Here is a 14131-nt window from a genome sequence, read left to right as displayed (position 1 = left end):
TCAGTTGAGATATATTAGGCAGACAAAAGTGCTGTGAGTCTGTGAAGGCTGAAGCGCTTTGAGACAACAATCAGGTTTTATCAGGAATGGGAGAGGGCCCATCCTTTACGTCAGCAGAAGAACAACAAAAGAACGGTACAAGCACACAGCAGAAACCCCTCTTCTTCAATTTCCTGTATCTGTATTCCAGCGGCGTACGGGAAAGGTTTCTCATATGAGACGAGCCCTAAATCCTGAATGGACCAAATGGGCCTGACGGATGTTTCTCGGCCTCCCGCAGGTTTCCGCGAGAGCGCCTTCTCCCTGTCCCTGCTGGCGGCCGGGGTGGCCCACTCCGTGTCCTCGGCCTGCAGCATGGGCAAGCTGCAGGGCTGCGGCTGCGAGGCCAAGCGCCGGCTGGACGACGACAAGATCCGCATGAAGCTCACCCAGCTGCAGCTGCGCACGCTGCAGAAGGGCGGGGCGGGCGGGGGGCTGGCGCGCCCCCCCGCCGCCGCCCTGCACCCCGCCGGCCCCTCCGTCCTGCTGAGGCCCCCGCCCGACCAGGGGAGCTCCGTGCAGGAGACCTGGGAGTGGGGCGGCTGCAGCCACGACACCCGCTTCGGGGAGCGCTTCTCCCGGGACTGGCTGGACTCGCGGGGGTCGCCCCGGGACATCCACGCCCGGATGAGGATCCACAACAACAGGGTGGGGCGGCAGGTGAGAGGAGACGGCCTCCGGGCTCCGCGGGGTTCTCCGCTGTGTTCCCCAGTGTTCCCAGTCCCCGACACAGATTATATCATCCCATAATCCTACATACATCCATCTATAAAAACATCCATCCATCCATCCATTCATCCACCCACCCATCCATCCATCCATCTATACATCTATACATACATCAATGCATCTATGAATACATACATACAAACATACACGCATACGTGCATACATGCATGCATGCATACATACATACATACATATCTCATCGATATCCTTTGTTTGAAGCGATTGTACCAGTTACTAGTTACTAGTAATTTATCCAAAGGCACATTTATCTGTAGACATGAGGGATCGTGTCCAGTACCTTTGTAGCCACCACACTATCCTGCCCCTCATGATTCAGGTTGTGTCTTCGTTCAGATCGTGACAGACAACACCAAGAGAAAGTGCAAGTGCCACGGCACGTCGGGCAGCTGCCAGTTCAAGACCTGCTGGCACGTGTCCCCCGAGTTCCGGCTGGTCGGGGCGCTGCTCAAGGAGAAGTTCCTCATGGCCATCTTTGTCAACTCCCAGAACAAGAACAACGGCGTCTTCAACCCCCGCACGGCCGACAGGCGGGGCGCCGGGGTTAAGAACGGGGGTCCTGGGGGAGGGGGAGAAGGAGGTGGAGGAGGAGGAGGAGGAGGAGGAGGAGGAGGTGGAGGAGGAGGTGGGAGGAGGAGGAGGTGGAGGAGGAGGAGGTGGAGGAGGAGGAGGAGGAGGAGGAGAAGGAGGAGGAGGAGGTGCACGCCGCCGCGGCAGTGTATCCCGGGAGCTGGTGTACTTTGAGAAGTCGCCAGACTTCTGTGAGCAGGAGCCTTCGCTGGACTCGCTGGGCACTCAGGGCCGCATCTGCAACAAGACCAGCCGCAGCATGGACAGCTGCGGGGCACTGTGCTGCGGCCGGGGACACAACATCCTGAAGGAGACGCGCAGCGAGCGCTGCCACTGCCGCTTCCACTGGTGCTGCTACGTGCTGTGCGAGGAGTGCCGCGTCACCGAGTGGGTCAACGTCTGCAAGTAGACGCTGTGCAACCCCCCACCCCCCCCCCCCCCCCCATCCCCACCCCTGCCTCGACGGACCCAGCCCACCCTCGGAACCCCAAATCCCGTCTCGTTCAAGACTCAAAATGGTGGAAGGATTATGATGCTTCCCCGACCAACACGTAGACACACGCAGCGGGCCCAGAGCAGACTGCAGTGGGCCTTGTTTCCCGTTGTGTAAGTCACTTAGGAACTCGGTTTTCTGCTCTCCTTTTTTTCTATGTCATCTGGGTTTTATTTAGTGCTTGTAGCCGTTGTTATTCTGGAAATGCCAAGTCAGAGATGACTCATGTCTAGTGGCCTGGCGACCATTTCACTGTAAAATACTTTTGTATTTGAATGTGTATATAAATAGTTGAATGTATAATTCCTGTTATTGTTATATCCATATAAATATATTATATTGAAGGCCATCCTATTAGAAGAGACCGTGGGAGAGAGAGAAGGAGGTTGTTTAACTGGACAGGGGATCAGAGACCGTGTGGGAACAAACCTTACATTTCTACGTATCTCCTTGGGGTTCAACAAGTCATCAGCGAGTCAAGCTGTGACGGCCGCAGACCTAAACCGACATCTAGGGGATGAAATATCAAGATCAGTCTTCATTTGTCTTGAAGAAGGGATCTGCTTACTTAGATGCGTCGAGGAAACAATGTTCGGATGCAAACACCTCAACACCTGAAGGCCCTCATTGATATGTTCATAATATGATATACAATATCTGATGCTTCAGTCCCTCGATCCTGACGGTTTCTTATGAATTAAGATGCTTTTCTCAAACACGTGTACTATCACCAATCTATTACACAGCCTTTTGTTGGGTTCAATGTAAAGTGATATCAAAGTAAACATATTTTTTAATTAATATCATGTGACTATGAAGTGTTCATTGTGAGGCGATGGGGTCCTTTACATGCATGTAACTAACTAAAGTATTTAAATCACCAGTAACTAACTAAGCGACTTTATATACTTACTGGCGTGTCTAACTGAATATGTTTCATATTTGTATCTTGATTTTTAGATTCCTCCCGCACATGATTATCTTCTGATTGAGTTATGAACCTATTCTGAGGTGTGTTTGTGTGCGTGGGTTAGTGTGTGTGTGTTTGTGCATTCATACGTGCGTTGTGTGTGTGTGTGTGTGTGGGGGGGGGGGGGGATGTAATCAATAAGTGAAATGTGTGTTTTATATGGAGTCTTACTTGTAGGTGTTGGTTTCTGAGTTCTATAGTTGGGGTTTGAGGCTGTTTCTCGCTTAGATTAGGTTCTATGGGACCAGGATATTGTTTCCTGAAGTATGACCCTCATTCCTGGAGGTCAATCTATAGAGAGAGTTAAATTTATTACATGATTTGTGTGTGTGTGTGTGTGTGTGTGTGTGTGTGTGTGTGTGTGTGTGTGTGTGTGTGTGTGTGTGTGTGTGTGTGTGTGTGTGTGTGTGTGTGTGACGTGTGTGTGTGTGTGTGTGTGTGTGTGTGACGTGTGTGTGTGTGTGTGTGTGTGTGTGTGTGTGCGTGTGCGTGTGCGTGTGTGCGTGCGTGTGAACAACAATGACTCTTTCTGGATTGTATCTTTCCCTTTTTTTGCTGGTTGCTTTCCTCTTGTTTATTCATTATTGTGGTTCTGCTTCGTTGTATCTAGTTGCTATGATAGGAGGTTTGTGACATGTTAAGCCGTGAGACCATCCTGGTCTGAAAGGAGTTTAGAGTGGAGCTACTGGAAAGGCTTTTAGCATAGTGGTCTAAGGAAAAGAGTCAGTACATCATGCAAGAACAATGCAATACACTTATAGTAACTTAACACATCATAACCAGCTAGTTGCAAAGCAAGCAGAGCACAAAAATAAGGTCTAGGATAAATCATTTAATAAATAAACACACCTCAATTAAATTGGAAGTGGGCCAGTCAATCCGTTAAATGTCAGGGCCAAATCTTTTTAGAATCTCTGTTTGTTTTTTAAATGCTAACCTTGGTATGAGAAAAAGATGGAAGCAACAAAGTGTTAAATTCGTTCATTTATTGTTTATCTGAGTGGAATTAAAATGGAGCCTATCTAAAAATGTGAAATAGTGGACTGCATTTATATTGCACTTTTCTAACTAGTGGCCACTCAAAGCGCATTATAATATTACCTAACATTCACCCATTCATGCACACATGAACACACCGACGGCGGTGTCCACTCTGCGAGGCGACATCCAGCTAATCTGCAGCAGTTAGGAAAGGGTATCTTGCTCAGGGAAAGCTCGACAGGAGCCAGGGATGGAACTTGTCCCCTTCCGCTTATCAACCGACCCGCCCTACCTTCTGATCCACTTGCCTAGAAAGTAAAGTAGTAGCAGTAGCAATACAATATACAATATCTAAATAATAATTAAAAAATATTGTAGCATTAAGGGAAAAACTAAAGACTTCACTTCCAGTTTGGCCGCACAGCTGACCTGTTGGCAGTTACGGTAATGGCCCAGAGCAGAACATAGTTCTCTTACTTTCTAAAGGGAGACTGTCCTTTAAAAACCTTTTTAAACGAGGAGTAAAAATAGTTGATACAGGGGCACATGAAGGACACAGGACAAAGATTGTAGGATATTGCTGAATATCTTGAGGAAAGCATAGAGCAGTGGTACACAGCAACACGGTTCAAGTGTAAAGCAGGCATCAGCTGTTTAAAAACTCTACTTTGTTTAAACTTTACACAGTGAAGGGACGTACTGAGTTACTATTATAAGTAGGCTAATGAAATGAGGTTATAATGAAAATTATGAAGTTTGAATGATTTTGAATGACTTGTTTGCCTTCAAATAATTTGGGCTTTGACTGAATGGGTACATTGTATTTAATCTAGAGTACTTGATTAACTCCCAGCCTTTGTTATTCAGTATTCATTATTTGGTCAAAATAAAATATGGCTTTGATGGAATTAATGAAAAAACATCAATGAAACGCTTTCCAATTCTCAAAGTTGTTTAAAAGTAAACAATAAAAATAAGTAATTTAAAACTGAACACAAGAAAGTCCATTGTAATATTATTGATGTGATATATGGGAATATGCAGGCCATGTATGTAGATTGGGGGATTTCATGCCAATGGTCACATGATCAATAAAGTACTATTGTGACTGTTAATTGACTATGGTATAGTTGAAGATCCTAACTCAATTGTAGTTAGCTTAGTTTACATTTTTAGCAAAAAAAAGAAAAAAGAATTAGATCCGAGCGGGCTTCTTACATTTTATGTTGAGCAACGAAAAACCACAACGACCCAAAGCCGACTTCAACCAGGGGGAAGAAAGAGAGAGGGGGCGGTGAATAGCAGGGAAAGAAGTGAACATTTGTGAGACATTGGGTAAAATTGGATCATTTACTGGTTGGCTGGAGCAGAGGGACGCTCCTCCCCTGCACATTCCCCAGTAAAGTACCTAATAATGCCAAGCAATTAAGGAAGAGGTGCGGCTCCGCAGCCGAGCGGACCCGCCGGTTCCTAATGTGGCTTAGGCAGCATTACCCAGCTGGTGCAGAGGAGAGGGGTCCACACTGAAAGGTGTTGTTACATCGCCACCAAGGACAAAGTCTTAAATGCCACACTTCAGCAGCAAGAAGGGATTTGCCTCTAATTAATTTCCAAAGATTTCAGGCGACCATATTCTGAAGGCCAGCCTGCTGGGAATTCAGCGGGTGGAGTGCTCTCCAACAGCACAAGCCCTGAGCAAATGTTCAACATCATTAAAAACATCAAGTATCTTTCACTCCCCTTTTTTGCCATTACCGTTGAGGTGCTCATGCTTCCTATGGCTGATGCAAAAAAATAAATAATTCCTGGGTTCGTTTCGTCACCGCAGTCGATGGTGATTGGTTGGAAAGCCATACAGAGAGCAGATTCATTGAACCTGTGGACCATTTGTTAATGGCTTCACACACGAATAAGCCAACTCTTCACTTGTAATGTTTTTCAAGGGTTGTTAAGTGATGTGTTGAAGGTTACATATTCATTGTAACTTTTAGTTTCTTTATTTCAAGTAAGTCACTCAATGCTTTGGCTATAACTATTGCTTGCCTATCTTGTTTTGTACTAAAAGGGGACGTTTGGTCGCTGCATGTGTACGGATCTGGTGCCTTTCCATAGAGGAGGCAGAGCCTCCCGGGCCGGTTTATCTGAGTCCTGCCATCTGACAAAAGGGCTTTATTGGAGAAGAGGGATGTGGTTCTGCATGACAGATTTTAATTACAGGAACACAGACGAGTGACACAAGAGTGACCAGGTTCAGCCTACAGTCAGCCAATCATCTCCGATAAGCAGATGACGGGCATGGAGCGACCAATTAGCCGCAGAAGGGCAGATGTAACACGCCGGCTAAACGGATGGCGTGCCACACGGCCTCCGCTGTTGCCTTTCAAATCAAAAGATAGACTTAGTTTTCGGTCGTGTCGCGCTGCGTGTTTCCGTCCCTTACATGGGCAGTGCGGCGGTGGGATGTTTAAGTCCCCGTAGCGATCCTCGGGTCTTACTGTTTTGTGTCATAGTGTTTGTAGACGTTACTATAATGCTGCTGTTTGTGCTGCTTGTCTTTGTTTATAGATTCAACCTGATATTTCAAGTGCTAGTTTGTTTCTGGAATCGTTCTGGAGGATAATACATGACTAGACTCAACGTCCTTATTAGATGCCATTTGTTCTGCATCGTTATTTTCTGCTAAACCATTGTGCATTCCAATGTAGCACTTTTATTTTATTTAATATGCTAATTCCATCGTTATTTGAAAACATGTTCGCGACTGTCAGCAGTTATGGCTGTTGGTATTCTTTAGTGCTTTAATATGCACCAACATTGTTGCTGAACAATTCATTTCCACTGTAAACAGTGTTTGGCCCAAATTACTCAATGGTGCTTGAGAACAAAACGTTGAAATAGCCAGATCCCACCAGTTCAGCAGAATGTGATGTTTTACAAAATGTTCTCATTTTCTCATTTTCTATCTCTGAAATATACACACCAATTTGGTAGCAGGCTGTAATCCTATATTATAACTTCTTCATCGTGCTCTCAGCGAAATACTGGCAGTAAACCACATCTTGAAGGCTTTGATTTAAAAGTGTGTACCAGGGATCTGCAGGATATACCGTACGCCACAAGTTGAGTACTCTTTCTTCCATGATAAAGCAATATTAGCTTTCTGCCAAGCGCTCAACAACAACTTTCCACAAGACGTTTAAGCGCATGGCTGCTCATGGGGGCATTGTTAATATCATGTCAGCTGCCATCCCATTTTGTTCAGGCCAGCGGTTCAGTGCTGGGGCTGTGGGGCTGTGGATGGGTGGATGGGTGGGTCTGTGAGTCTCTGGCCAGTGGCTGTGGTAAACAGCATGCCTCTCCTCCCCGCTTCGCACGGAGCATGGCGTCAGAGAAGCCAGAAGCCGGCGCGTTCTCGTTTATTCTCCAGTCGCAGCCTGCTGCTCGGCAGATACAACGTGCTCCTGGGCAGGCGGGCCGGGAGTAGTGCGGTGTGAACGGTAACACCCAGGACAAATTACCTGGCGAGGGGAGGAGAGGAAGACGAAGAGCCCCTTCGTCGCTGAGCCATGCTATGGCATCACAGGGGCGGAAAATGACAATTCCTTGAAAAGGTCATACGAGACGGCTGGCAATGTGATACGAGCTTACAGCCAATCTGACAATCTTAATTCAAATTCATGACATTCCACCCCAAAAAAGTGAAACGTTTTCATCTGTCCGTGTCAGAACAACCGTCTGACCTTTTCGCATGCGAGAACTTCACCGAGTTTTAACAAATGATAATCAGAGGCCCTCATTACCAGCTGCTCCGCTCCTGCCTTCTGCAGGCCGGCCCATTTGCAATTTATGAATTCCCCACCGAGATACAAAAAAGTAATAGGATTTCTATTGTACTCTATTAATATACTTATATTTTCTATGAATTGGACTGTCTCGAGTGAATGTAAGTGATGGTTTTAATGTGACATATAGGCTATAGTGGAAATGTCATTAGTCATATTCAATTGTAATTTGTATTCAGATTCCTATGAATGGATTGGTAATTTATGTTTAAGAGTTCAAGAGAGGGATATTGTAGTGAGGAATTAAGGTGAAATCGTTCTTATTTTCAGAATTGTAGCAACTTATTTTATCATTCTGTTCAGTCTCATTGGATGGCAGGCCTTTTAATTGTCATTTTTCCTGTTCAGTAGGCCTACTCCTAATACCTGACAACTAAACTACTTTATCACCCAAATGGATTTTTTCAGACATATATGCCTAAATCATTTGGCCTGTGTCTATTATATATTTCCTCTATGAAAATCCAGAGAACCCTGTATTTGAATACAATAATAAAGTAATCATAATAAATTAAAGTGAAATTGACAATAGATGGAAGTGCTCAATGTTCCTGTGATTAAGCCCAGCACCTCTTTCTACATAAGCAAGGCAAAGTAGTCGGGACTACTTGGAGAGTAGTTAGGAATGTCAAAAGGAAGTGCACAGCATGTTCCTTTAATAGCCCTGCGTCCATATATATAAAGGCCTGTGCCTGTGTAATAATGAAAATTCAGTTGGAATTTTTGACAGCTAACCTTTGTCGAGTCATACCTCACATAGGCTGCTGTTATTGCTTGCCATTGTTAAGTGCTCCTCTCTAAAGTGGTTTGGCTCCAGCAAAATGGATGAAATGATGTTGAAATGATGGCCTATGGACTTTCCAGATGCTTTTATGTTCTATTTGTCAATAGTTTATAGCCTGACAGCCAAGACTTGCCCAAAATGTGGGCAAGCAATTTTGGCAGTAATGTTTTTTGTCAGAGAGTAACACTCTTCCTCAAAGGAATTTTAGTAATAGAATGAACATGCGCTTTTATAGTTGCTTTTTACAATTTTGAAAGCATCCTGTTCAGGCAATGTGGCACTCTTTTTAATTCAAGCAATTTGTTTTATTTCTACTTTATTTCAATGTATTTCCCTCGTACTTGTTTCTGTGCCCTGTACTACAGCTCCACATCCTGAGTATGGCGTTTATTTATTTATTACGTACTTTTGAGTCATTTAGCAGATGCTTTTATCCAAAGCTACTTATTAAGGAGCAGGTAGGGCTCTTTAGTCTTCTTGCTCAAGGGAAGAGGCTCCAGTTGGACCATTGGCAGTTGGACCCAGTACCACCCGTAAACACCCCAGCAACAATACTATTCTGTACGTAATTGTATTCCAGTCACCAGCATCTTGAACATATGCTAAAATGGCCTCAGTGCAGCATTGAGCATAACATAAACCCAGAGTTAAACTTCACTTCCTATGCTACTCTCATATCGAGTACATTCTTGGATTTGGATTTCTCTGAAACTAATTCGGCAAATCACACAGGCTCTCGATGAAAGCCAAACATGGACACTGATACGGCCGGCACCGCCACTGTTTGACTCCCGCAGGGCCGTGCAGAGATAGGCCGGGAATGCCTCCCTCACAGCTGGGTGCCCAGATTAATAGGCAAGATAGACATATTGACTTGTTACCCATCAGGATGCGGAGGGTCTAGGGTTTGTTTGAGCCCATCATCCGGACACGGGATGATTGATGGAACATTATTATGAGTAAGGATATGCTGTGGAGGGGCTGATGACAACAGCATCAGGTCCACTCATCTCCATAAATGTGGTGGCCCCCCTATTAACCCCTGCACCCCTAAACCTGTGGACGATCCCTGGCCTCCCTACTGACTTCTAAGTGACGTGTTTCAGGATTTTCTTTTGTTTCATAAATCAGAGTATTCAAACTCACTGATGAACATTGTATTTTGTGCAGAATGAACCACAGCCCTTTGGATAACTTTCATATCTTGTCGGTTGGTGTGTTGTTTTTTTTAAATACGATGGTAAAAAGAAATGCCTTGCGTTGATGGTTGCATGCTAGCATGTTACTTGTTACCGTGCCGACCATCTGTGTTGTTCTAACTCTTCTCTCACAGCGGTTAATGAGCTTGACACCGTATGCCCTTGCCCTGCTCTGGTGGAGTCAACTGACAGGGTTACCTTGCTTTACCTGTCTCAATCTCTCTCTCTTTCTCTCTCTGTCTATCCCCCTCTCTCTCTCTCTCTCCCTCTCAACAAGCCCACAGTCTAACAACTCTTAAAAGTTAAAAACAGCAGTATCATTAGACAAAGCCATGAGGGAATTCATCAAGTCGCTGTTTGGTCAGCTGTGCTCGCGCTGCTGCTTAGCAAGGTCACATAGTTAGCAATGAGCTACAAGCGCTTGATTTGTTATTCTCACAGGGTATAATTGTCCCCTCCCTGTCTCACGCATGATGGTTGTCAAAATGATCCATGGCTTTTCTCTCATGGTCAGCATAGCTTCTTTAGCTTAGTTCTCGCTACTCGATAGACACGTTATTCCACATTGTGTGTCCTGTTCGTTTTTATCAATTTATATTAGCTAATGACCAATACCGGTTGGTAGGGAAGATGCTATCTTCACATCAATGGATTCATGCATTTTTAATTGAACATAATTGTTGCATTAACAGCTGAATATGCAGCCGGCCTTTCCCACACACTTGCCTAAGCTTTAAGTGAAAGTGCCCTAAATTAAAAGCCTCTCGAAATCAATACAAGCGTGAAAGAGCACATATCTTCCAGAGTCAGTCTCCTAATGCATCGCTCTCGCCATATGCTCTTGGTCCCTATGGCCAAGAGGACTTAAAGGGCAGAGATAGCAAGCCTTTCTCAAATGTAAACAAATCTTGTGGGTTCAGCACGTTTAAAGTGCCTCGAAAATAATTGCTTATATCGCTCGCTGAAAATGTCTCCCACAATAATATCCCATGACACAACATGGGAAAACATTGGTATCTATATTATACAAACACAACCTGGATTTGGAAAATATGCGCATTTCATTTAAAATTGGTCAATACTTCTATGAAACATTTCCGGGATTATATTTTACATGGTATACATCACTGGATGTTATTAATGTTTTTTTTCAAATCCCATGAATTGCATTTCACCTTAGTCAGAGTAGAGGGGATGACAGGAAGATTCAACATCTAAGCTTTCTGACACGGAGAGAGATGGAGGTCTGAGCTGTCCACCGAAGGTTATTTCCCCCAAAACAATTTGATATAGATTTCTCACTGCCAGGGGAGGGTCGTCTTTCTCTCACTCTTCTGAAAGTTGTTGTTGTTGTTGTTCCTCTTTTGGTATGTATCCCTCATCTTCCTTAAATTGGAAGCTTTATCCTGGACATATACTCTAACGCACAGATTTGAGGGGAAGCAATAAAGTGGATCTGCAGTGGCAGAGCGAGTGCCGCTGTGTGAAAGCCTGCATGAGAAGAAACCATTAGAACTTGCACACACACACACACACCCTGTGAATCGGGGCTGCTCGCATGCGATTGGGATAATTTCAGAGTAAATCCGTGGCGGTTGTCCAACAGCATATAATTTAATTGCTTCTTGCACACATGAGCATACAATAAAAAAACAAACATACTACATAAACATATATACCCATAGATACACATGTGCGATGCACACACACATACGCACGCACGGATGCAAGCATGCACCCACGCCTCAAGCAAGCACGTGCATACACACACACACACACACACACAAACACAGAGACACACACTTATATGTTGAAAGTCAAAACTGAAAAATAGATGAGATCTTTGTCACTCAAATGGCTGTAGGTTTCTTAAGTGCTGTCAGAGTGGGGATGAGGCCAACATGCATTATGGAAGAGAGTGCCCACCCCCCCCTCACCCCCCAACCCCACCCTTCCTGCTCCATGGCACAAAACTGTCTGGTCAAGTTAAACACATGCTAATTTCCTGTTGCAACGAGTTTTTTTCTAATTTTTATAATACTATCAGAAAGTCAAAAGCTAATTAATCTCGGAGGTATATCACAGGCTTAAAGCCCTTCCCGCACTGTCTAAAGCTGCTAATACTTCCCATCTGGGGGTGTTGAAGAGCATTTATAGGAGTTTACCAGATTAGCAGCAGACACCAAATCTTTAAAGGAAACTACTTGTTCTGTTTTGATTGGAAATCTGCCCTCATTGTGTAGCAGTGTGGGGGATAGGCTAATGAAGCTTCATTGTCTGCTACTGTGACAGGTTGGACTGGATGGCTATAAATGGAACTTCCATGGAACAAAGGAAGGGGAAAAAACCTTTATTACGGACGTGTAAAACAGGACATGCATGATACAATTTTAATCCACATGGCTTTCCAATGTCACTGCATTTTGCATTGTGCATTAGCTTATCTGTCCTATCCTCCTTCATGCATTCCCAGAAGACGTTTAAATATTCTCTGAGATGCAGATTAACATCAGTGTAGATGAGGCAATAGCCATGGTATTCTAAAAGGGGAAATTATATGTGTCTAACTATATTTTCATACAGCATTAGTGTCCACAGATTGATCTGCACTCACTGTATTGAGAGTTTTAGTGGTGGCTGAAGTTGGTTAGCATTGTGTGCAATGTTTTGGACTTTAAAGAGATACTATGTCACTTTGCACACTAGATAGATAGATAGAGCGGTGGGCCTTTGGCAAGACTGTTTCCATAAATAGAATCCAAAAACATTTACATTGTTACAGTAGCGTGCAGTGATCCTAAATTTCAGTGGGGCAGAATCTACTGGTGTATGACCACACCAACAATTTGTTTTTGTAATATACATATATAATATTGTTTTATACATTATTATAATATATATATGTATATGCTTCACATCACTCAAATCCGTCCATATGTCCCCTTGTCCTGTGCACACACTTGCTCGAAAAGTAGAAATTGGAAACAAAACACAGTGTTTCTCTTTGAGCAACCACATAGCCATTATTTATTTTCATGCCATGCGCGGGAGAAAGTTATGTTGTAAGTTTTCCCCCTATCCTTCGTTTGTAGGATAATGTCTATGTCCGGTCTGTCTAGGCCAAGTGGTTTGATTTCTAACTTCTCTTTAAATTTTAACCTCTCAAATATTTTTTTTAACAGAAACTCAACACTGTTTATCACAGGTGCATGAAATATACGCAGGGAATAATTTGAGTTAAAACAACAACAGTTCTAGAATATGACCATATAGGTGTCTTTTAGCACGGATTGCAATTCTTGTTGAAGCCTGCAGGGTTATGTGATAAACATACAGACGAACGCGGTCGCTGAGCTATCCTGCCCCACATTGCATGACACGTTAAACTCAACTAGAATCGCCCCCATCATCCAAAATTTGATGTCAACAGACCAAAAATAGTCGCCAAGCCTACAGAAACTATAGATAGTTAATGTGAAATTCACATTATTAAAAATAGACTTGGAGCCATGATTTACTGAGGAACTATTTTTTTGGGAGCATGCTTTTGCAAGTAGTTCGCTGCCCCACCTGCCCATATGGATGGCACTCGCCTGCATTGTTACCACCTTGCTCTGGGCTGTAAACCAAAACCAAATCAAATCAAAAGGGGAATCACACATTGACCATCATTTAAATTAGGTCTTTTTGTGAAAGCAGTTAACAATGAGGTGTTTAAGTCCGTTTATTAGGGGTGTCATGCGTGTATGAATGGATAAACAAAGCAAGTCAAGACCAATAACAAAAAATAATAAACCATAGAGTTGCAATTCATTCCCTATTGCAGTGGTTCTTAGTAACACAGACCATTGAAATGAAGCCCAAACATTTTGAAACGATGATTATATATTTTTACTTTTTTTACTAATATTAATATTTTATATGATCATTAGTCTTTTTTTATTGTACCTAATTATATTTAACAGCACAATGAACAGCTGGTTGTCATTTACCCAACTATAGTTGCCCAAATGAAGTACATTTGCATCGGCGCATATGTCTGTATAAAGGTATTTCACAGCCTATCAAACGCCTGTTACTATGCAGTTTGTGTTTGATAAACATGATGCACGTCCCAGCATCAATCCTTGGTCATGACCTTATATGGATCAGAGATCAGTGAACGTAATTAGTGCTCTATGTTGTGGATGCGTTGTGCATAACATAGATTACAAGGGAAAAGAAACAAACTTTGATATAGTTTAATAGATTTGGTGAATTGTAAGTGTTTGACCTGGCACAATAATTCTAAGTGTGATCATAACTGTAAGAGAACGATGAAACTTTTACTGTCTATAAATCCAACTGCTATTGCCCCTTTTATTTGTGGTCCTAGAGGATACTGAATCTACTTAAAAAAAAAGATTACAGGTCGGAAATTCAGGTATAATATAGGAGCTCCGGTTTGTCCGTCTTGACGGCAATAACAGAATCCAACATGGCGGCCTTCATCCTTAAAGATATAAT

General features: G+C 43.5%; 1 protein-coding gene across 1 annotated transcript; it reads left to right on the top strand.

The window, feature by feature from the left end:
- The first annotated feature begins 246 nt into the window (after positions 1-246).
- Positions 247-2292, top strand: LOC132472420 (protein Wnt-10b-like). The gene is made up of 3 exons (XM_060072024.1): positions 247-699; positions 1123-1308; positions 1412-2292. The coding sequence occupies exons 1-3, from the start codon at positions 247-249 to the stop codon at positions 1763-1765; spliced, it is 993 nt and encodes a 330-aa protein (XP_059928007.1). The 3' UTR covers positions 1766-2292.
- The last annotated feature ends 11839 nt before the right edge of the window (positions 2293-14131 follow it).

This window comes from Gadus macrocephalus, chromosome 14, assembly GCF_031168955.1.
Source record: "Gadus macrocephalus chromosome 14, ASM3116895v1".
Lineage (NCBI taxonomy): Eukaryota > Metazoa > Chordata > Actinopteri > Gadiformes > Gadidae > Gadus > Gadus macrocephalus.
Note: the sequence above shows the minus strand (reverse complement) of the source record. Positions and strands in the feature narration are given on the sequence as shown.

Excerpts from the sequence above, each read along its gene's own strand:
- LOC132472420 (XM_060072024.1), top strand. The coding sequence starts at position 247 with ATGGGCCTGACGGATGTTTCTCGGCCTCCCGCAGGTTTCCGCGAGAGC. Across the intron at positions 700-1,122 it reads ACAACAGGGTGGGGCGGCAG|ATCGTGACAGACAACACCAA; the intron begins GTGAGAGGAGAC and ends GTCTTCGTTCAG. Across the intron at positions 1,309-1,411 it reads GCGTCTTCAACCCCCGCACG|GTGGGAGGAGGAGGAGGTGG; the intron begins GCCGACAGGCGG and ends GTGGAGGAGGAG.